Source organism: Phacochoerus africanus, chromosome 2 (genome assembly GCF_016906955.1).
Source record: "Phacochoerus africanus isolate WHEZ1 chromosome 2, ROS_Pafr_v1, whole genome shotgun sequence".
NCBI lineage: Eukaryota > Metazoa > Chordata > Mammalia > Artiodactyla > Suidae > Phacochoerus > Phacochoerus africanus.
This window is the reverse complement of record NC_062545.1, coordinates 224,249,853-224,274,023: the sequence shown is the minus strand read 5'-3', so window position 1 is coordinate 224,274,023 and position 24,171 is coordinate 224,249,853. Positions and strand designations below refer to the sequence as shown.

Genomic DNA, 24,171 nt, shown 5'->3' with positions numbered 1-24,171 from the left:
ATTCTGTGGAGACAGAGCAGACCCCCAGCATTCAAGGCCGTGCAAAGTCCAGGGCTCACCCCTATGCTCTGTCTACCCATCCCTCCCTCACTGGAGGCAGGAGCTGTTACACACACACGTTCCCCCCATGCCTCTCTGGATCCTCTCAGGTCTCAAGAGAACATCCTCTTCCAAACCTTCTGCCTCAGCCCAGAGTTTGTTCTGCTTGAGATAAACTCTCCATGACCCTGTGCATCCATTAAGTATCTCACGTTCCTGAGGGCTTCCTTGATTTCTTCTGTCCCAGAAGAATGCTGTGCTTCCTTGGCTGTGCTCACAGAATCGCCATCAACTACTCACATTTTGCTGTTTCTGGGATCCCAGACTGCCTTTGCTCTCAGTAATGAGTATATATATATAATATATAGTGAGCACTTTATTGAGCCAGGCACAGTTATAAATACTACATTATCAACTCATTTAATCCTCTCAACAACTCCAAGTCAAAGACTTACTACCCTCATTTCACAGATGAGAAAACCCAGGCACAGAGAGGTTAAATAACTTGTCCAAGTTCACACAAAGAGTTAAATGGCAGAACAAGGATGTGAGTATACAGGTTTTCCAGTTCAAAGAAGGGCTCCTAACCACTCTGTGAATACTGCCTATTTTAAAACTTCACTTATTTTCTTTGGTCACCTACCTGATATATGGAGTGATTGGCCATGGGAGGAACTGCTAAATAGCACAGGAACTCTACCCAATACTCTGTGATCATCTATATGGGAAAAGACTCTTAAAAAGAATGGATGTAGGAGTTCCTGTCATGGCACAGTGGAAACAAATCCGACTAGGAACCATAATGTTGTGAATTCGATCCCTGGCCTCGCTCAATGGGTTAAGGATCTGGTGTTGCCATGAGCTATGGTGTAGGTCACAGACACGGCTCAGATCTGACATGGCTGTGGTGTAGGCCAGCAGCTACAACTCCGATTCGACCCCTAGCCTGGGAACTTCCATATGCTGCAGGTACAGCCCTAAAAAGATTTAAAAAAAAAAAGAAGAAGAAGAAGAAAAGAAAAAAAAGAATGGATGTGTATATATGTATAATAAAATGACTTTGTTGTACAGCAGAAATTAGCACAACATTGCAAATTGCAAAACAACTATACCTCAGTAAAGCTTAAAAAAAAGTCCCCTACCCAACAACCTCTGTGTCTTGCCACCTGCTTCACAGATGGATGAAGTGTCCCATCACTTGTTACCTTTCCTCCTGTGAACTCTTGAGCACTGATTCCCACCCTTCTCTATGGTCTGGGACTCTCTCCTCCTCTCCCAGGCACAGTTAAGGTATGTTTCGTGTCCCTTCCCACACACACCTGTCTGGAGCCCTCTCTCCATCAGTTATCCTTTGACTCGGATATTCAGCCTCCTTTTCTCATCTGGCTCCTTCCCAGGGGAATATGAGCTCATTAACTTCTTTCCCGGGACCCTTCCTCCTGACACCTCCTCTTCACACTGACGCTCTCCTCTGGCTGCAACCTTGTCTCACTCCCCTTATGTTCAAGGTCAAATCCTCCCAAGACTAGTGTACACTCCCTGAACTTTCCAGACCTCTTTGAAGCACAGACCTGAGAGGGGCCTGCATACAGTTGGCTCTGAAATTTGTGCTGAACTGATGAATAACCAGTCCTCCTTCAGTGAGAGTCCCTCTTCCCTTGGCTACCTCACACGGCCAATAGTGGCCATTGCCTGCCCCAAATCCCTTTCCTCATGGTCCTTACTAACAGAGCCCTAATTTTCTTTGGGGAGGCAATATGTCCAGTTAAACAATTGAAAAGAAACTCATATTCCAGCCATTCTAGCAAAGAAAAGTCAGTAGACATTTTTAATCCACTTGCCATTTGCTCTTTTCTCTTTCTTCCATGGCTGGCAGAGTTGAGAGGGAGCATGGACCAGGACTATATGGATATGGTTTTCCCTTCCTGATATATCTGGCTTCCCCTCTATCTCTCTGAACACATCTTGGTCTCTGGCAGGCTCGCTTTTCTTTGGTTTCCTCTTAATCATTCATGTTCATGGTCATCTATATCCTTTTCTTCTTACTCCCTCTGCATAATCCTTTCCACTTCTGAAGGGTTCAATTGCAACCTATTTATGATGAGTCCCAGTAAGTCTTGAGCCTACTCAATCTAGTCCTCAGTAACTCTTGAGCCTGCTCAATCTTTCTTGAGCTCTAGATCTATGTTTTCAGTTGCTTTCAGGGTTCTATAAGATGCTAGAATTGATAGCATCTTATGGGCACTATCAATTCTACAGTTTATCACCCTCCTCTTGGCTCAGAGAATGCTACCTACCATCAGCCAGCCACCTAGCTGTTCAAGCCAGAAATCAAGGGGCCATCCTGACTTCTCCTTAATCCCCATCCCACAGCTCATCAATCAAATTCTTTGGAATCAACCTCCTTCATGTCCTTTGTTTGAATCTTTCGCATCATGTTCCCTGTTACTTTCTCAATTGAGACTTCATCATTTCTTGCACAAATTATTGCCTCAGCTTCCTAATTAGTCAGCCTCGCTGGGGCACACTATCGCTGCACGAATCTTTCTATAAGGCAAATCCGTCTGTGCCACTCTCCATCTTTAAAACCCTGCATGGCTTCCCACTGCTTCAGGGCACAACTCAAAGATTTCAGCATAGCACATAACCTCTCATGACCTGGCCTCTTCACCTCATCTCTCCTGGCTCCCCACCCCCAACATGACTGCACCCCTTTGGGAAGACTTGCAGTTCCCAGAAGCCACAGCATTTTCCCGCCTCCTTCCTTTGTATCCACTACATAGCCTGACAGACCACTTCTCTCCCTCCCCCTCCCCCCGCCTGGTGTTCTTTATCCTTCAAGATGCAGCTCAGGCATCAGTTCCTTCTATGAATCCACTCCTACTCCTCCCAAGTCAGGGCTCAGTGCCTCTCTGCCCTCCCAGGGGCCCTGGTCCTGCCCTATTGTGACACTTACTATATTGTAACCAGTTTAAATTTCTTTTCTTCCCACTACACTCTCAGCCCCCTCAGGCCAAAAACCTCCATGTATTTTTCTGTAAATCACAGAACTTTGCACAGTGCCTGGCACATGGACTTAAAACTTGAAAGTTTAATGAATGTACATATGAGAATGTCTGCCATACTTCTTAGATAAGCTTTTTTGGGGGAGGGGATCTTTTTTTAGGGCCATGCTCACGGCATACGGAGGTTCCCAGGCTAGGGGGTGAATTGGAGCTGTGGTTGCTGGCCTACACCACAGCCACGGAGATGCCAGATCCAAGCCACATCTGCGACCTACACCAGCAATGCCGGATCCTTAACCCACTCAGTAAGGCCAGGGATCAAACCCACAACCTCATGGATACTAGTCGGGTTTAACTGCTGAGCCACAACAGGAACTCCAGATAAGCTATCCCAATTTCAGAAAGAAAGCCTTATTTTCGGCCCTTGCTTATTTTCCATTAGGTCAATGCTTAAATAAGTATTTTCTTCTTCCTTCTTTTTAGCATTGAATAATGAATGGTTTTCAGAGTGAGAAAACAAGATGAAAAACTAGGACAGTGATATAAAATCCCAGATATTTCTACAAGAGTTCTCTTTCTTTCTTCTCCCTTCCTTCCTCCCTCCTTCCTTTTCTTCCTTCTTCCCATCCTTCCCTGTTTTAGGTTCATTTCACACATTATTTCCTTTCCCTTTTTTTTTTTGGTTTAAAAGTTGAAGTATAGTTGATTTAACATGTTGTGTTAGTTTCAGATGCACAGCAAAGTGACTCAGTTACATATACTTTTCCCAGATTCTGTTCCATTATAAGTTATTACAAGATATTGAATAGAGTGCTATACAGTAGGTCCTTTTTGTTTATCTATTTTATGTATAGTAGAAGATGTCTGTTCAACACAAACTCCTAGTTTATCCCTCTCCATCTCATTTTCTTCAAATGGATCTCTTTTTGAGTATTTAAAAAAATATGGGTATAAATGCAACTCATATCTACTACAGAAATGAAAAATCATAAAGAAAATAAAAGTGGCCAGCCATCTCACTGCCCAGAGGTGCCCACAGTTCTTCCTCTGGAGTCTTATCTTTCAACTGGCTTCTGATGATGCTCAGACTTGCTTTGCTTTTCATCCCGTTACTGCTTCTAGAATGGCACAAGGGGCTGAAACCGGGTTGTGTTACCCTGGGGCAAGACTACGTCATTCGTTCCATCAGAATTCAACATGGCATTAGTCACAGAACAAAGTAAGAAGACCCCGTGCAGCAGCCTCCCTAAGGAGTGAATGTCAACCTGAGACTGGGCTTCTCTTGAGGCAAACTTCTTCATCTTTAAACCTACATGGGTACATCTCAGGTACGAAGGAACCTGAACCTTTAAGTGAAAACAGTCTGGATTTTCACTTATTGGTTAGATGAGACTAAGTCCACTCTGGCAAACACTTCTCGTCAAGTAGTATATTAAGTTCACAGGAGTAACTTTTAAGCTTATGATCAAACAATTTCAATTCCTATGGCCTTGAAAATAGAGGGGAAAAAAGTCCCCAGTCTTCAGATTTGGGATTTATTTCAAATCCCACAAACCTGGCAGGCTGCCTCGAAGCTCACCACTGCATAGGTATCTCAGTACTAAATATACATTCTTAACGTTAAGGAAAAGGATAAATCTATGATGCTTAAAATCAGCCCAAATGAATGCAACCCAGGAAGGGGGCAAGCATTTTGAGGATTATTAGCAATCCACAGGAAAAATGTGTGCCCTTTCCCTAGAATACCACCAAGTCTCTCTAGAATTCTTAGTTCTCTGCTGCCTAGGCTGATTGTTTTCCCTTGAAGAGCCCTACTTGAGGAGTTTCCATCAGAATCTCAGGGCAACTGTGTCTTGGCTCAAGGGAAAGCAGCCAGCTCCTCTCCCCTGTACATACAATTTCCATTCACCTTATCAGCCTGCAGGCAGAGGAGCTTGGGAACAGTGATGGCTTAAAACATGCTACACCATCTACTTGTATGGCAGCAGCAGCTGCTAGAAGAGGCCTGGGAGCACTGGGAATGGGCACAGACCCCAGTGACTTGGGTCAAGTTTTCTGTCTGGGATTTTGGGGAGAGGCTGAAGAAGGAGATACAGATATGGAGACAATAGCTCAAAATGTTCAGACACTTGGAATGCTTAGGGCTTGAACACCTCAAGAACTTAATGTAAGGGAGAATTTGGAGCCAAGGTACCCAAATTTCCTACCTTGCCACAACCTTTGGAAGCTTTATCTGAATAATTAAAAAGTACCCCTCCTCTTAGCAAAAGTTCACTCAGAAAAGTTTTCTCAGAAAATGAGAAAAAGATATGTCCTCTGGGCAGCTTCCACCTTCCAAAGAAAAAGGCCCTCTTCTACTAGCAGGTTAAGGGATTGGCAGCTGAGTGTGGGCTGGAAAGCAGCCTTGGTTTGCCCTTCAATGGTGCACCTTTGTAGAACCACATAGAGCAGTGCAGTCCTGTACTCTCAAGACACAGATCCCAGCCACAGACAGTGGAGGGTGGGTCTTCAAGAACAATGCTCTATCAATAAGGAGGGGGTGGTGGAGATTCAAGCCCCCTCCTCCTTCACCATCCCCAGGCCAGAGAATCCTTGGAGGACTGAATGAATCCTTCGCTTAAAGAACATCTGAGCAGGAGTTCACATCATGCCTCAGTGGTTAACAAACCTGACTAGCATCCATGAGGACATGGGTTCTATCCCTGCTCTCACTCGGTGGGTTAAGGATCCAGTGTTGCCATGAGCTGTGGGGTGGTCTCAGACATGGCTGGGATCCTGCATTGCTGTGGCTGTGGTGTAGGCTGGTGGCTACAGCTCCAATTCGACCCCTAGCCTTGGAACCTCCATAGGTTGCAGGTGCAGCCCAAAAAAAAAAAAAAAAAAAAAAGGAACACCTGAGCTTGTACAGGCCCTGGGCTGTGTGCTAGGGGAAAGGCCTGGCCCTGACCGACCATGAGTGCTAACCATCTAAGGAAAAGCCCGCCCCCAACGCTTGCAGGGTCTGGGGGAAAGAACAAACAAGGGCCCATACGCCATACGCTGTGAGGTTCCTCCTGATTCACCAGCCTGGGCACCCACTGCCCACAAGTACCTCCACCCACCTCAGCATCAATGTTTCCAGTTCCTTAAAGGAACCTGATGTATAGGAAGGTTGGGATTTGGATTCAGAATTCCCAGACTCCTCAGAGGAGGTGACACCCACCTGAATTATATCTCAAATGACTTGCAGATAATAAGGTAGAAAAGGTTGGAATGGGTTTTTCCAGGGCATAGGAACATCGTTTGCAAAAGCATGGAGGAGAGACAACATGGTGCCTTCTGGAAATTACCAGTTATTTCTCACAGTGAAAATAAAGAGATACATGTTGGGGAGGGGTCTGACATGAATCTGGAAGGTTCTGCAGGGAAGGTCTTGTGTGCCATGCTAAGGCATTTGGAGTAAGAGTCACCTAGGAGGAGGCCTTCATTCATTTTCACAACTGGCGTGTGCCCTAAATGGAGCCAATGAGGAACAAAGGATATGTACTAGAAATAGAGGGTTTCGGTATTATTAATTATACTCCAAATGCTTTTTAAAACGTCTATGAAAGCTAACAGACGAATGGGCAGTGTGGTCATACCAAATATAATTTTAGCTAGAGTGCAGACCTTTCCTTAGTTTGGGCTCACACATCCAAGCGACATCTCCCTTTGGGTTTCTCACAAGTTTGTTAGACGTAATACACCCTTAAACAGAACGCAAACACCTCGGCTCCTGCTCCTTCCAATCTCCCATCTCATTCAGTGTCACTCTAGTCCGCCCTAGAGTAATCCAGTCAGGAAACTAGGAGCCCTGCTTGCTCCCTCCCTCCACCTCACCAGCCCCCCTCAAGTCCTGCTGACGTCACCACCGCCTTCTCTCCATCCTACTGCTACCCCTCAGCCTCGTTACTTACAGCTCTTGCCTAGAGGAAAACAACAGCTTCCCAGTGGGTTTCTCGTTTCCACTCTCCACAAGTCAAGAATGACCAGTAAGAGGAAATTCATTCAGATTAGTCCCTTGTGTAAATACTTTCCCACTGCATTAAGAATAAAATCCCAGCTCCGCCCGCCCTTAGCCTGTAGGCTCTGATGCTGAAAGGTAACCTCATCTCACACTTCTCTTCCTCTTACTCATTAGGCTTCCGCCACACTAAACTTTTTACAATTCCTCGAATATGCCAAGCTCTTTCTTGTTCAAGAGCTCTGCACATGTGACTGCTGGTCTGTAATGCTTCCCCTGACCACCCTGTCCAAAACAGATGCTTCTCTCCCATTCAAGTTCTCAGTCTCTTGCTTATTTCCTTGGTAATCTTTAACTGCAATTGGCCACAATTCCATTATTTGTCTCTTTCTCTTTCCTTCCCTTCCTCTCTGCCCCTCTCTTCTTCTTTTTTTGATTTCCTCTTACTGTAATTTAGACTCCAGAAAACAACGGAGTTAATGTCTTTTAGAGACTAGGGATAAAACTGTTAATGAAAAGGTCAGTGTCTGGCCCATAGTAGGTGCCCAAGAAATATTTACCAAGTGAACAACGTTACAACCGTATTAGAAATTCACCCCAATTATCACTCTCCAAAATTTTGTTAATTAGGTTTCCTAACTTAAAAAAAAATCTTGCTTATAAAACAAGATTAAAATTTATAAAGGAATCACTATATGGAAGGAAGCGTAATTCAAATCTGGATCCCCATGGATTATTTTCTTCAAGTATTCATATTAGTTATTTTGTGGAACTTTGTGGGGAATTTAAAAAAAACTATCATGGATGCAAATTCATTTATTTTAAAAAATCATAGCAGTAACAGCAGTACTACATGCCTTATTTAATGTGGAAAGTATTTAAATAAGGTCATTATGGCTCTCTTACAACATATCTATTTAGTCTAAACCTCTGGTTCCTTTTCCACTATAAATCTACTTTGTTTGAAGTCTCAGAATGTACAGCCCAAGGCTTTTCCAATGCAAGACCAACAACAGTACACAGTGATTTCGATCATATTTTGGAGTATTACTAAGAGCATGAAAAAATTAATAGATAACATGAACTGCATATTCTTTGTCTATTCTCTTTTGATCTCCTCATCAATCTACAGCCATAATTTCTAAGCTATTACATCCAAGACAGGAGAAAAAGAATGTCATTGGGATGCAAGTAGTTACAAGAGCACCCTGAGAAGCCAAATTCACTTCATTTACTCTTTTAGGATCAAATGATTTCACAACTCCCTAAAAAGGAATAAACAATTAGTTTTTTTTTTTTTAACCCATAAGTATGGAAAAAGAAGAAAACATTAAATTAGTAAAAAAAAAAAAATTAACTTAAGAATGACTTGTTTTAGGAGTTCCCATCATGGCTCAGCAGCAACAAACCTGACTAGTATCCATGAGGATGTGTGTTCAATCCCTGGCTTTGCTCAGTGGGTTAAGGAGCTGGCATTGCGATGAGCTGTGGTGTAGGTTGCAGATGCGGCTCAGATCTGGCATTGCTGTGGCTGTGGTGTAGGCCAGCAGTTACAGCTCCCTAACCTGGGAACTCCCATATACTACAAGTGCAGCCCTTAAAAAAAAAAAAAAAAAAAAGAATTACTTGTTTTAAAGTAAATTGCAATTGTTATTGGCCAGAAATTGCTAGAATATGAGCTGTTCACTATAGATGTTACATGACCTTCTTCATGTTCCCCTGGGAGGACGACATCTCTTCACTTATCAACTTGCTAAAGTGTTGTTTCTTTTGTTGGGTTGGTTTGTTTGTCTTTTTAGGGCTGCACCTGCGGCATATGGAAGTTCCCAGGTTAGGGGTAGAATCTGAGCTGTAGCAGCCAGCCTACACCACAGCCACAGCAATGCCAGATCCAAACCATGTCTGCGACCGACACCACAGCTCACAGCAACACCGCATCCTTAACGCACTGAGTGAGGCCAGGGATTGAACCCACATCCTCATGGACACTAGTCAGGTTCTTTACCACTGAGCCATAAGGACAATGCCACGTTGTTTCTCTTATAAACACCTTTTATTTCCTTCCTCTGGATTCCTATGGCATCTTGGAAATATGTCTAGGAAAGTATTAGAAAGCAATGTGCACTTTAATTTCTATGCATGTATGGCACCAAGAGCAGCTTAAAGACTTATCCACCCTGCCCTGCATCTCCAGCCCCCAGCACAGCGCCTGGAGCACAGTCAGTATTCACTGAGCATTTATTGCAAAAATTACTTTTTTTTTTCCCCCTGCTTTTTAGGGCCACACCCCAAGGCATATGGAGGTTCTCAGGCTGGGGGTCAAATCAGAGCTATAGCTGCCAGCCTACACCACAGCTCACAGCAACACCAGATCCTTAACCCACTGAGCAAGGCTAGGGATCAAACCTGCAACTTCATAGTCCCTAGTCGGATTCATTTCCACTGTACCACAATGGGAACTCCTATTGCAAAAATGAAAACGTCATCTCTATTATTCCTTTTCCTAAGACCTACAAATTTGGTGACCATGTTTTACAATCCTAGTATTGACAAACATGATATCGAAAAGGATTTTTGTGGTTTTCCTAGATGCCTGAAACAGAAATATCCCAGTTTTAATGTCAAGATTTCCAAGCCATTTCAATGGGCAGCTAGAGGCAATGTTTGATGTCTTAACTAACCTAGAAGCTGTGAGATCTCAAGTTGCCATAGTTACGAAAGAAGAAAATGGTAGGGACCCTAAGTCTGTGGGGCAGATAGGTGTCTAACCCTGGTCTCCTCCTCCACCACCGCTGCACATGAAATCCACCCCTCCCCCACACACATGCTCAGACCTCCCTTCCACTGAAATGACAGAACGATAATAACTGACCTGACGACCTCACTAACCCTGAATTACAGCTACATCTAGTTTAGGAGATAAAGACCTCAGCAACATTTTCCCAAAGACGTTATCCAAACTCTCTAGTTTGGGTTCAATGAGTCAAAGGCTGTCTCAGATTCATGAAAAAAATCTAGAAATACAGATTATTTTCAGACAACTACACCTTTTTTTTTTTTTTCCCCAGTCACACACAGGACCTCCAAACATGAACCATCAAATAAATCACTCAAAGCTGATTTGGAATGACTTGGAAGAATGTTTTAGAAGTGGACAAAACTGAATTGAAATCAATCTGCCAGCTATTTCTAATTGGGAAGTCCAAGAAAGTGTTGTTCTTTAAATTTTAAAAGTTGTTCACATGTCCATCAGAACACTGTAATTGAGAAAAAAATTGGAAACATCTGAGAGAGCCAAAAGCAGTTGGTTACTATAACATGGTACAAACACAAGAGGGCAAAATGAGGCAAAAGTATATTTAAAATACTCACTGTACATTACTTGGAAAAAAGTAGTTTGTGGAGCTGACTATACAGTTAAGTACATCTTTGTGTAAAAATTACATGCGCATATTTAATTACAGAAAAACCCGGAACAATATACAGGGGTAGTTAAACAGCAGCCTCTTAGTGAAGTGTACTTATTGGCATTTTCTAAAAATTCAAAAATGAATCTGTATTGCTTTTATCAATAGAAAGTGTAATTTCCTTGTTTTAGCCTATTTGGATTTTTCCTTTTACTCTTTTTTTTCACATTATTAAAATGCATGGCTTATGAAGGTTTGCATAAAAATAAATGTCATCTAAGCTCCTTTCCTAATTATAAAGAATTTGATAGATTATGTTAAAATTAAAGTAGATTTCTGAATTCTACGCTGTGTAAATAAGCATGAAAGGGAAAAAACCCCTGCAATTTTCACAAGTGTTAAGAAAACTAAAATGAAAGCATACTGACTTCCTACACCATGAAAGTTGCAACATCACTTCCATAGCCTGTGCATTGCAAGGTTTTGAGTCTGGAAGAGTTCCTAAAGCCTGAAGCACTCACTCATGTGCAACAATGAAGCACTTTAGGACATGTTTATCACAGGCTTCCACAAGTAAACATTCTGCCTTTCCTGAGCACCATCTATAATCATTGATAAACACTGAGTTCTTTCTATAGAGATGAACTGGTATTAGCAAAGATATACAAGCCATTGTCCCTTTCTTTCAGGAAATCTGTCATTAAGACAGGAGAGTATTTCATATACTACATATATTCTTTAGGTTTCCATTTATTCAAATTACCCATTTTCTGCTAAATAATTTGACCTGCCTTCTCCCCTCTAATTCTTATGGACTTCTGTGATAAGAACTACGCTCATTTAAAGATGAAGTAATTTGCTTAAAACCTGAAGCAGGGAAGTGGGAGGGCTAGGTCTGGAATGCAGTTCTCCCAGTCTGTAGATGCAGTGCTTTTATACCCCTTCCGCTCTGGCCCCGGCTCCCACCCCCACCCCCACCCCCACCCCAAACCCTGTCCCCAAACAACAAAGGGCTACAGGCAGTAGGGAGGGTAATTAGGAGGAAACCAATACTACCTAGAGGCAGGAGAAGCAGAGGAGACTCCATGGAGTGAGCAGGACTTGAGAGGAGTCTTGCAGGGCAGAAATATAGTATCAGGAGAGAGAAGGAATCCCAGGAGACAGTATTCTTCCCTCCTGAGTACGGCTTGGATGTTCCCTAGTCCTCTTGTAGGAAGGATTGGGACAAACTGCCCAACCCACAAGAATGAACCTGACAGTATTTTACAATTAGAATGAAATCGTAGCAATTCACAATAAGGAAAGCATTCCTTCTTTCTTATCATTACTGGCACTCTCCTCTCCCACCGTTCAGCAATAATTTTGAAAAGGAATTAGGGAACAAAAATCTGTCCCTAAATAAAACCTAAGAGGACAATGAACTACTTTAAAAAAAAATTCACAGCACTCACTGAAGAGGAAAATGTCTCTGGGTTAAGAAACTGGGCCAGACGTGCAGAAATAATTGTGTCATCGGCGTGGAACTCAATTTCAATTTATAAGTGGAAAAAAAGCCATTAAGAGAAATAAAAGACAAAGGAATAAAATGGACCAGATGAAATTCATGAAGGAAGTGAATCAGTAAGCCCTCTGCTTGAACAGTCTACTCATATTTGGAGTAAAAGCATTTACTTATAGATTTTTTTTCTCACAGCAACGCAAAAAACAAAAAAAAACCCACACCCCAAGTGGAAAGAAACTAGTTTCATTTGGCCTTGTTTTTTTTCCCCAAATTATAATCATATATATATATATGTGTGTGTGTGTATATATATATTTATATATGTATTTATACGTGTGTGTATATATACTATTTATATATGTATGTAAAGGGATATTTCTTGTGAAATGCTTAATAACAATTTACCAAGAAGAAGGGGAGCAGACTGATCTTTTACTTTAGCTCCTCTTTATCCTCAAGGATCTAGAATAACTCAATCTCTTTCTTCAGCCCATCTGGCTGCCTCCAGTTCTCTTATCCTATTCTCTCTTAAACCTCCTCTAATCAGGCTTCCACCCACCACCCCAATGAAATGTCTCTCACCAAGATGACCTGTAACTTACATGTTACTAAATCCAAGGCTCAATGATCAGTCCTCACTTACTTGTCAGATCAGGGGCAACTGATGACACTTAATCATTCCGTCCTCTTTCATATGTTTTCTTCCCGTAGTTTCTAGAACCCACACTCTCTTGGTTTTCTTATCTCCTTGGTTATTCCTTCTCAGTGTCCTTTTCCAGACCTTCTAACATTATAGAGTGACCCCAAGGTTCAGTTCTTATTCTTTACACACATTCACATGATCCTCAGTGATTCTGACTTTAAATATCACAGGCAGATGGCTCTCTATTGTGTATTGCCGGCCCTCTTTCCTGAACTCCAGACTCAGGTACCTAACTGCTTGCTTGACATCTCCACTTGAATGTCTAATAAGGATTGTTTATTTAACATATCCAAAGTTGAACTCCTGACTCCCTCCACCCTTCTCCCCTCCCCCACCAAACATGCCAATCAACAACAGCAGAAACGAATAAACAAATAAAACAAACCCACCCCCAAACCAAAAACTCTCCCGTCCTCACGGATTTTCACATCTCAGTTGACGGCAACACCATCCTTCCAGTTCCTCCTTGTCTCTCTCTCCCCCACCCCCACCCCAATCTCATGCCTACCTTAAATCTGTCAGCAATGTCTACTGGCTCTACTTTCAAAGTCTATCTAGAACTTAACCACTTCTCCCCACCTCCAATGTTACCATCATATCCATTCTCAAGCCACCATGATCATCACTTACCTGGATTGTTGGAAAGCCTCCTAATTTTCCCCTGCTTCCCCCCTGCTCCTCATGGTCTATTATCAAGACAGTAAGAACACTTAAAACCTAAGATAGGTCACATCATGTCTATGCTCAAATCCCTGCAATGGATATTTCTCTAAGTCAATGGCTTTTAATGGCACTCTAGACTTTATGCTACCTGTATTTGCAACAATCCCCAGCTCCACCCACCTCTCTAAGCCCCTCCAACTAGCGTTTCCTTCAATAACTCTGCTCCAGCCACCATGACGTCCTTGCTGTTCCTCACTGTATGTATTTTGTAATTTACTTATTTATAATGTTTCCTACCACTCCGCTTTCTATCCTGTTAGAATGTAAGCAGAACATGTGCTTCACAAGCGCAGGAGTCCATTTTGTACACTGATATATCGACTCACAGGTGCTCAGATCAAAACTGCTTAACGAGGGAATTCTTGTTGTGGCGTGGCGGAAACAATCTGACTAGGAACCACGAGGTTGCAGGTTTGATCCTTGGCCTTGCTCAGTGGGTTAAGGATCTGTTGCCCTAAGCTGTGGTGTAGGTCACAAATGCAGCTCGGACCTGATGTTGCTGTGTTGCTGTGGTGCAGGCTGGCAGCTGTAGCTCCGACTGGACCCCTAACCTGGGAACCTCCATATGCCGTGGGTGCAGCCCTAAAAAGCAAAATAAATAAATAAATTAATTAAAATTAAAAAAAAAAACTGCTTAATGAATGAATTTCTAGTCTCTTAGCAAATAAAGAGCCCCATCATATGACTGCATTTGTTCCACTAAGAATCTTACTACATTCGTTTCTCTGAAAAACAGTCTGTGCCATTTGTTCACCTACTTATCCGTCTCTCAATCATCTACTTCATATAAATTTGAGTAAGTATAATGTTCTATGCACAGGTATTAGGGACAGAAGTAAAAGAGGTTTTGTTTTTAAACAGGTTAAAGAGGCAAGAAACCATACAAACACATGTCAGCCAGTTCACTGCCTTAGAGAAGGAAGCCCTGGGTATATAACAAGATCGCAGAAGAAAGCTTCTAACTGACCAGGGCTGGAGAGGCAGAGGCCATCAGGAAAGGCTCTCCAGAAGCTGTGCTCACTTGGGCTAAGTTTTTAAGGAGTTACTTAAGGAAAGAAGTTGGTAGGGAGGGCAGAGGAGGAAGGCAGGAAGCAAGCGTGGATCTAAGCAGAGGACACAGCTTGTCAAAGCACAGTCAGTATCTGGAAGCATGAAGCTGGGGGGAACCCCAGGCAGCTCAGAGTGGCTACTAGAGTTCTAGGGTTCTGGGGTATGTGGGGGTATGCAAATTATCATAGTGTATAATTGGATTTAACCCTGAAGTTAAGGGGTAGCCATTCAAGTTGAATTTCATATTTGCATTTTAGAAATACTGGTAGTAGTGTGATAAAATGAGGCCTTGAGAAAGATTATTAAGATAGGTATAGAATTTTAATTGAGTTAGAAACCTAGTTTAAATTGATAAGGTCAAGAGCTCCAAAAACTTCAATTCTTGACTTAAAGTAACCTTTAATAATAATGAAAGATAAGTATTAGTATCCCTATTATTTACCATTTTTTTAGAAGACTCAAAAGAAGTCCTCTAAAAAAGACTTGGAAAAAAAAAACTTTTTTTTTTTTTTTTGGTCTTTTTGAGGCCACACTCACAGCACATGGAGGTTCCCAGGCTAGGGGTTAAAACAGAGCTGTAGGCACCGGCCCATACCTCAGCCACAGCAATGCAGGATCCAAGCCAAGTCTTCGACCCTCACCACAACTCACACCAACACGGGATTCTCAACCCACTGTGCAAGGCCAGGGATTGAACCCAAGCCCTCAGGGACACTAGTCAGGTTCTCTATCGCCGAGCCACAAGGGGAACTAACTCCTTGAAGAAATTCTTAAACACAAACTGATTCAACCCCAAATCACCAATGAGGAAGGATAAAGAGTAAGCAAACATTCCTGAAGAAAACCACCAGCAATGTCACTCTCCACAGGGAGCTGACAATGAGAGACCCAGGGCTCATGTGCTAAAAGGAATACCCAGTCCATTCATCATTTCCTCACTCCCATTCTCTCAACATCTCGAATTTTCCTTTTTAAAACACATCAACACTCAATGGCTACTTGACACTTTGGAGTTCCAGTAATTCTCCTGGCATTGCCACAATAAAATCATTCTTTGTCCATAAAGTAAGGGGGAGGGATTGTCTGAATCTCAGGAATGGTTATCTCAACCTATCATTCTCCTCTGCAAGGGCACAAAAGATCTTTTTCAATTGTTTTCTTTCACAACCTGCCTTGCTAGCCAAGCCATAGATGTCAGTTTGTTTTGGAAGATTGTTGTAGGCAATTGGAAAAGAACCAGAACCATCCTTGGCATTGATACAGAACTGAACTTCCTTCCACAGGTAAATAAAAGCAATACATTCTCTGTTCTCTAGTCTGAGTCATACCGCCTTAGAATTCGCTAATGAGTGATTTTCATGTCTCCCCAAGTACTTCTTCCAAAAGTTCAAAAAGGACAAATAGAAAGCAGGCACAAAGAAATCCCAGGTATAAGAAACAAGTACCTATTTCTTTTTCAGGGCAGCACGTAGAACTTGGAAAAGTCAATGCAAAATCAAGGCACAAAACACTTGCCAACAGTGTTTATATACATATACATGTCTGTGTTGTGGGGTAAGTATAATTTACAAAGTCTAAACTACCTAAGAAAACCAAGGAAGGAAAAACGAGAGGAAATCTAAAATGGGAGGAAAGCTAAATATGGCTTCAAGCACCCAGAACAAGGCTTATAAAGTAGGTCATGTGTGTATGTGTGAAGGTGTATGTACATTTAGTTGTATGTGCACAAGACTAGAGTATTTGATGCTATTTGCCTACCCTCCCTGTTACAAAACTATTTTCACAAAAAAAGCTACATATAGAACCAAAAGTCACTTTTGAGGTTAAATATTTATTGCACTCCCAAAAATGATTCTACCCTTTTGGAACAAATTGTGGCTTTGAATGGTTTGTTTCAAAATATCGAATGCAGGGACATGACTCTGAAACATGAAGTCTAAGTAAGCAGCAATTCTAAAATATGTTCAAAGGGAAGATTTCCTTTTTAGGTCCTCTTGCTCAACAGTGAAGTGATTTTCTAGGAAGTAAAGTTAAAAAAAAAAAAAACTTCACAGAGATTGCCCAATTGTTCTGAATTTAAATCTTTAATCTCTGGGCAGAACTTCTTATAGAGAAAGAATGTATGTTTGTTATTTAGGTAATCAAAGAGTTTGGAACATTCCTTAAATCCTGCTGTTACTTTTTGTTCTAAAATATGATACATTTTTAACTTAGAGTTTATTGGGGGGAAGCATTCAAATGGTCTTGCTTTTGTATCCCTCCGAGTGATAATCTAAGGACAACTGAGGACACCATATATCTCAACTATAACAAAGCATATGTAATATATATACATATATATTTGTAAGCAATAATCTAAAATTTGTTTGTAGTTTGGGGCTTTATTTCCCAACATCAAAGCCATTTTCAAAAAATATTTAAAGCATGATTTCCTTCTATACTACTTTAATTTTTTACTATGATGAAAGAAAACAATCTCCCTCATAGCTTTCTCTAATATGATAATAATATTTAAAGCCTTCATTTTGAGGAATCGTATCATTTTATTCAAAAAGTGGCAACACTAGCAAGCTAGAAAATAAGCTTTATCATCTCAAAAACAAAAACTCTGTTTATAAGGAAAACACAAAAAGGACCTAAATTCAAGGAAAAAAATAATAGTAAGTAATAGAGACTTGATAAAATGTATTTGGTTTTCTCACCTGTTAAAATGTAAATACAGCATTTACCTCACAGGAATGTCATGAGGATTAAATAAACTCATACACGCAAAGCACCGAAAATAATGTATAGGCCCGTACTGAATACTCAATAAATATTAGTGCTAATTAATATTATCAGCAATGGCCCATGTTACTAGACCATCTCTTGCAAGTCAACAATCTTAAAGGGATCATAATCTTGTGAAAATCTTGACTAGCAAGCAATGATAGCCCTATTTCACATAGGAAGTACACTGCAAAAAATTGCTCAAGAGTTCCCAAATCCAGAAGCAACAAGGTAATTACTGAGGGATCAGTGTTTCTGATTTGTGAAGGGAAGGCTAGCATCTAAAAAGGCTTGTTCCACATTTTCCAGAGTCAGACTTGAATTAAGTGGTGGAAGTTAACTGAGAGAAATGCCTGTTCAGTACAAGAAAGACTCCCAATGTAAAAAACACTCACCTCATAAAAGAACAGGGTAGAAAGTATACTGTGACTGTGTGAGAGGAAGAGTTTCATCAGTGAAGGATGATAAAGGGAAGATTCCTTAGCAGGTCCACACTAGATGACAATAATGACAACCACCACCACCACAGTGATAGTACCTATAGTTGATACTTCTACAGAATCTCCCCAGCATTGCTGTAAGGATTTCCATATAGTCACCCATCTAATCCTTACCTCAGCCACCTGGCTCCACAGTCTGCTTTTAACCACTACAATACACTGCCCACCTCCCAGTTTGGGAAGTCATATTAACTTTTAAGAAAACCTTTCTATTTAGATGGCAAGTTAGGGCATAAGGAATTATCTTGGGTACACCGAGCCATCTGACTTAAATTTTTTTTTAATCAAATAAATGGAACTTAAGACTACTGACATAGGACTCTCTGAACAAAATCAGATATGGAAAACATGGACAAAACTGCTAAAGTGAGAGTTCCATGGGGAGATCGGATTCTATATATACTTTGTTGTGACTGAATATAATGTAAGACCTTGAAAAAACAGCCTAATCCATGACTGGATGATTTTTCTTACCACCTCCAAAGTCCTGGCCACTCAAATCCACTTTCAGCAGAATCCAAATTGTTTCCCACATTGGGCTTTATTCAGCACCTGCTTAACCAACTCACAAACCTAGGTTAATCCAATCTACTTTGTTTGCACCTACCACTCAACTGCAATCTGACATCCAGTGAGGCCTAATAAACCTCCTACTCACCCTTGTCACTCCTTTATAGATGCTCATAGAGGCGGCATTAAACTTTTATTTCACTCAAGCTTTCAAATCTACTCCTGCCACACCCTCAAATAACCTAGACTCCTCAATAACTGGAAAATAGAATTAATTAATACAAACTCTTCTAATTTTTCATCCTCCACACCCCTAAACTCCTGTACTGCTATCTTTGCTTAGCCTTTTCACTCTTTCCTGTTGCAAAAGAAAAAAAAAAAAAATGCTTCCAGACTGCCTTTCCAAGATCAACTCTTTTTTTCTACTTTCTGATGCTATTCAGGAAATGTCAGTTACATCATCTTCTTTGGTTTGTTGTTTTGGCAACTGTTCCCCCAGTCTCCCACCTCTCGGATATTCAGGCTTTTTCTACTCATCTAAAAACATGCCTTTAAGAAAGCAATTCTCAGTCCTTTCTGCCTCACAAGCTTTTCCCCATTATACTGTCAAATATCTAAGAGTGGTCTCTTGTTGCAAGTATGTGGCTGTCTGAACTGATAAATGTGAACCACCGGAAGTCAAACCAATATAGGTTATTCTTGATTACAATCAATCTTTTAATGTGCTTAGAGGTTCTGACATCCAGAAGCCATGATTTGGTGATCATTGATTATCTTTTCCATTTACAAGGGTAAATTTTTTAACAAACATAATAAAGGAAAATATACAATGGAGGTTTGTTATATATGACAAACTATAACTAGATGTTGATATGTGCCTTGGGACTTCTAGTACAAAGTTTATAGATCAGCAACACTAGTATCTTAAAAAATGTTCTTTAATGAATTTTTTGTCTTTTTAGGGCTACACCCACGGCACATGGAAGTTCTCAGGCTGGGGATCCAATCAGAGTTGTAGCAACCAGCCTATACCACAGCCACAGCAACGCCAAATCTGAGCTGCGTCTGCAACCTACACCACAGCTCATGGCAACGCCAGATCCTTAACCCACTGAGCGAGGCCAGGGATCAAACCCACAACCTCATGGATCCTAGCCGGATTCATTTTCGCTGTGCCATGACAGGAATTCCCTAAAGGATAATTCTTACATGAGCTAAGCCCGCATTCTAGAGTAAGGACTGAAGTTACGAACAACAATAAATAATGTAAATTGTCCATATAAACTCTTAGAGTTTATCTCATTTAAAACTTACCACCTACATAGAAAAATAAGCTTAGAGAAATAAAAATTTCTCTATACCTTCAAGGGAAAAGATCTCATAAAAGGCCCTAAGATAGGAGAGAACAAGATGTACTTAATAAGAAGAAAGCAAGCCAGTGAGGGTGGAGCACAGAAAACAAGGGGAGAGGCAAGGGCCAGAATGCACAAGGGCACCTAGGCCAGAATTAATACATTTTGGTATACCTTAAGAACAAGAGGAAACAAATGAAAGGCTTGAAGCTGGGAGATTGAAGGGTCAGATCTGCAATTTAAAACGGATTACTCTAGCTGCTGTAGGGAGAATGAATGGGTAGCCAACCAGGGTGAGTGTGAAGGGACAAGTGGGAATTAGGAGGCCTACGAGGGAAATGATGATAGGCTGGATCAAGGATGAGGGCGGTAGAGATGAAAAGATGATAGATTCTGGAAGATAAAATCACTAAGATTTGGTGAATGATTAGATATGAGGGAAAGAAAAGAGAGAGATTATCAAGACATTGGTTTCCTGAATTTATATAATACATACAGGGAATACAGAGTACTATCTTGTACAATATTTACTGAATTATTATCAGAAACTCCCTAGGAGAAGGGAAGATGAATTTTACATAATAAAAGGCAGACTTTCATTTTTTTAAACTATATAGCTATCTGCATTGTTGAAATATGTTTCTAATCAGAAAGTATGTATTATTTCATGGTTAAATTCAAATGCCACAAAAAGAAACATTTTCTTGGCTGGAAAGGGTAAGGATGGCATTTAGGGAGAAGGAACAATTTAATCAAAGGCACAAACACGTGAAAGTACATGGCATATTTAAAGTGTATCCAGCGGTCTGTTATTTACAGAGTAAGAAGGAAGGATGTGTAATTGAGACAGATGAGCAGAGGATTAAAGCTGTGTTAATTACGACTGTGGCCAGTTCATGAAGGACCTTATTATATGCAGGCTAAAGAGAGTATTTTCTAAACTAGAAAATGGGGAAGCATATAAAATTTTTAAACAGGCGGCTGATAAAATCAAATTTACATTTTATAAAGAACACTTGAGAAGCAGTGTGAGGACTGGGCCAACAGGGAATTAAGAAAACAAGTTGAGAGATCACTTAGGCCAGAACTTAAGCTAAATCAGGAGCAACAGAGACAGGGAAGGGGAGAGATGAGATTCACTTCAAAAGTAAACAAGACTTGGTGATTGAGAGCTGGATATGAGGGGGAACCAGGAAAAGTCAAAGATTCTTCCTGTGGTTTCCAGTTTAGGAAATTAGATAGGATGACATCAATTTAGGCAATTTAGGAACAGGTTAAATAAAAACAATAATAAATTTTGTTTTGGAGATGCTGAGGTTAAAGTACCTCTGGAAGCAGGTCAAAGTACCCAAAAGGAAGTTGGATACACACGTTTGAATTTGAGGAACAAGGTCAGGACTGGAGCACATGAATAAAATTACCCAGAAGAACTTTAAACCTGTGGACACACTCTTACCCTTGATGTAATTCACTGAATTCTTGAGGCAACTGTCAAAATTTGGCCAGTTCCATTTATTCTCATACTTGTAAAAATTCCACATAATTGTAAAAGTCTCTGTAGGCAATAACTTAAAGCAAGCTGGAACTTTTTGTCTTGGTTTCTTGGTCTAAAAGTCTTTTTTCTCCCCTTCCTCTTTTGTTTGCCATTCTATCTACCTATCTAGCTAAGGAAGATACAGAAAATATCATTAAGGAAGTGTAATATAAAAAAATTGTTATTGAATACTTTCATATTTTGTCTTAATTGTAAAAGGCAAAAAGAAAAGAACATTCCACAATTCTACCTTAACAAAACCTAATCATTTCCCCTGATTTCCTCTGGCAAGTCACTGACCCTCAGTTAACAGACACTGCCCCAGGCAGTTGACCCCAGCTGTAGCTTTAACCACAGAGGTTCCTCAAACAAATCCACAGTCCTATTGTTGCTTACTGTCAGAAATTTGAGTCACACTGTATCTCTGTCTAACCGATGATGCCCTGGTTTCTTAGGAGGTGGAGAGGAAGGACCTGTTGGCAAGGAAACAGTTGCTTCCTTCCTGAGCCAAGGAAAACCAAGAAGGTGACAGATGGGCAGAGCAGAAAAGCAGCCAAAAGATGCTCTGGCTCCTTGCTGGCAAGGATTTTCACTGAGGCATGACTGGATATCATAAAGACTATTAATGATTGAGAGCAATTCATCTGCCTGGGTGTTCTGCTGAAGTTCAACAGGGCTTCCCACACATTTTCTGTATTGAAAAAATTTAATGTTTGCAGTGGTACAAAGAACCTGGCCTCAGCCTATGTACAGTGGGCCAAGACTGTAAGGCACTGTCCCATTTCACATTAGGATTATGCCCCAAAGAATGCCTTTTTTAGCTTAAAAAAAAAAAAAAAAAGGAAAATCCTGTATAGGAGTTATATTTTTATGACTTATGGATTTACTATTAAAATTTCATTAGAAAATGTTTTTTTAATATTTACTTTTATATATTTAATTTTAAAAGATTTGGTGCAAATTTTTGTATTTTGTTCCTTTATCACCCTCTCCCAATCCACTTCTGTACTAGAAAATTAAATATTCAAGGACTCCTGGGTAAAAGAGACAACCACTGGATGGATATAACTAACAGTTAAAAAACAAGTGTACATAGGTAAGTTACTGTACTTCATCAAATAGAAATTAGCAATCACTGAAAATAACATTAAAAATTAGTGTGGGCATGAAGTATGGAATTTTAAAACATCAGTTTACTATGCTGATTAATTCAACATTTATATTTGCATCAGAACTTAATAATCCCATAAATAAATAGAGCTCTCAGTTATTTTAAAAAATCAAGGGATAACATATGTATTTAGACATATTAGCAGCATAAAGATGTATGCTTCAACACACTTATTGGGAAAACGTCTGAAAATATTACTACACTGAAGTCAAGGGCATCTGCAGGAACCTGACATAAAGTTCTCTAGAATAACAACATTTCAGGAAATTCCAAAAAAGGAAAAGGGTCAAATAGGAAATAGCCTCAAATTAATCGACAAAGTTCAGTGCTTGCTCCAGCTTGATTTTTCTCTCCATTGCAAAGACAAAAACAAAACCGAGTCTCAGGATGGGTGGGTGAATCACTTAGATGAAAGTTCATCTACTGGAATAAATGGAGAGGCCGCTTGGGCAGGCGATACAGGAGAGTCGGTGGTAGTGCTGACTTTCGCTGGTGAGTTACAAGAAGATCCGGCACTGCTGCTGTTTCCATCAAGGGTATCGGAAGATACACACACACCAGGATCTGACAGTTGTGCAACGTCAGAAGAAAGCATGTTGGTGATGCCCTGGAAAAATCTCTTTGGCTGATATTCAGTTTCCATTTCACATTTTCTTTTCAATGGTCCAAGAACACTTGGTCTAATGCAATTAATGGGACTCTGGCTTCTGCGGGTAGTAAATCGGGTCGTTGGGCTGGGAATAGGACTTGGAGGCAATCCATTGCTACTCACAAAACTTTGCAAAGACGGTGAAAAACACTGCTTTCCAATTCCCCGGGTGGGTGACGGTGCTGGTGACACTGGAATGAAATCAATGCGTTTCGGGGAGGCGGATTTCTCCACGTCGTTGTCACTCAGGCTGAAACTTTCCTCCCAGGAGTGGCTTATCTGCATTGCGTTCTGCACCTCGCGCTCGTGGACCGTCTCTCGGTTGATCAAGTCCATGCCCTCCTCTTGTTTGATCTGGTGCAAGCGGCTGCTGTGCATGCGGACGGGGGAGGCTGGTAGCAGCAGGCCGTGGCGGTTCGGGAACGTTGTGCTGTTCCGCCTGGCGCTCGGCGCCTCGGCCTGGAACACCGGCGAAGTGTCACTGAGGCCGTGGATGAGGGGGGCGCTGTTAGACCTCCTGAGGCCCCCGCCGCCACCACTGCCGCCGCCCTCCGCCGGGCTCCCACCCGTGCCCGGAGGCAGCTCCAGGTCTAGCTCCATCTTCTCCTGAGCCATGTCGGGGGCAGGGAGGCGGGGGCGGTGCTCAGTCAGAGACCTAGGATTCCCATTCCCCGCAATACAGGGCCGCCGCCGCCACCACCGCCACTGCGAATCTGTCAGCGGGCTCGTGCCTTGCGCATGCGTGTCTCTTCGCGCAGGCGCCCTGAGCTATCTCTCCTCACAGCGCCTGCTTAATGCGTAATAGCCGCGCCGCAGGCCTAGCGGGAGGGGCGAGGAATGTTTGGGCAGCCAGTGGGCACGTTCCTTCCGCTAATAAGCACTGGGCGCAAACTTGCTTTAATGCCTGTTAATGTTAAGGAGTATATACTTATAAAATATAAATAAACATATTCAGGAGTATATTTTTATAAAATAAGAGCTCTGAGAGAGAGGCCCTTGGCGGTGTGGGATTGTATGATGAGGAGTAGAATTTGGCCTAACAAGAAAGGGCTTCCCTGAGGAAGGGACATCTCCTGAGATCCCAAGAAGCCTGAGAAAAGGATGCGGTGTAGAACTGCTTGGGAAGCAGAGAAGAGAGTGGCTGGCAGGAACCAGGAAGGAAGGGAGGGAGGGAGGGAGTGTGGCCTGGAGTGGAGAGTGAGCTGGGTGGGACCTAAGGTTGGTAGAGCAGGGTCGGTCCTGAGAACAATGAAAACGTGGAAGTTTTTCCTGCATG

General features: G+C 41.5%; 2 protein-coding genes across 3 annotated transcripts in view; both read right to left on the bottom strand.

The window, feature by feature from the left end:
• The window catches only part of PIP5K1B (phosphatidylinositol-4-phosphate 5-kinase type 1 beta), a 350,208-nt gene that overhangs the window by 235,330 nt on the left and 90,707 nt on the right, over nt 1–24,171 (bottom strand). The window contains exon 1 of one of the 2 annotated variants that reach the window (XM_047767739.1): nt 11,490–11,777. The exons of the other annotated variant lie outside the window; for it this stretch is intronic. The gene's annotated coding sequence lies outside the window, so the exon portion shown is untranslated. Of the gene's footprint in view, nt 1–11,489; nt 11,778–24,171 lie in introns of those variants that run through there. 2 annotated transcript variants of the gene reach the window in all.
• PABIR1 (PP2A Aalpha (PPP2R1A) and B55A (PPP2R2A) interacting phosphatase regulator 1) lies at nt 21,035–23,650 on the bottom strand. The gene has a single exon (XM_047767740.1). It carries the CDS (start codon nt 23,508–23,510, stop codon nt 22,647–22,649), a length of 864 nt encoding a protein of 287 aa, XP_047623696.1. The 5' UTR covers nt 23,511–23,650; the 3' UTR covers nt 21,035–22,646.

Coding starts and splice junctions, on each gene's coding strand:
- PABIR1 (XM_047767740.1), bottom strand. CDS start 23,510: ATGGCTCAGGAGAAGATGGAGCTAGACCTGGAGCTGCCTCCGGGCACG.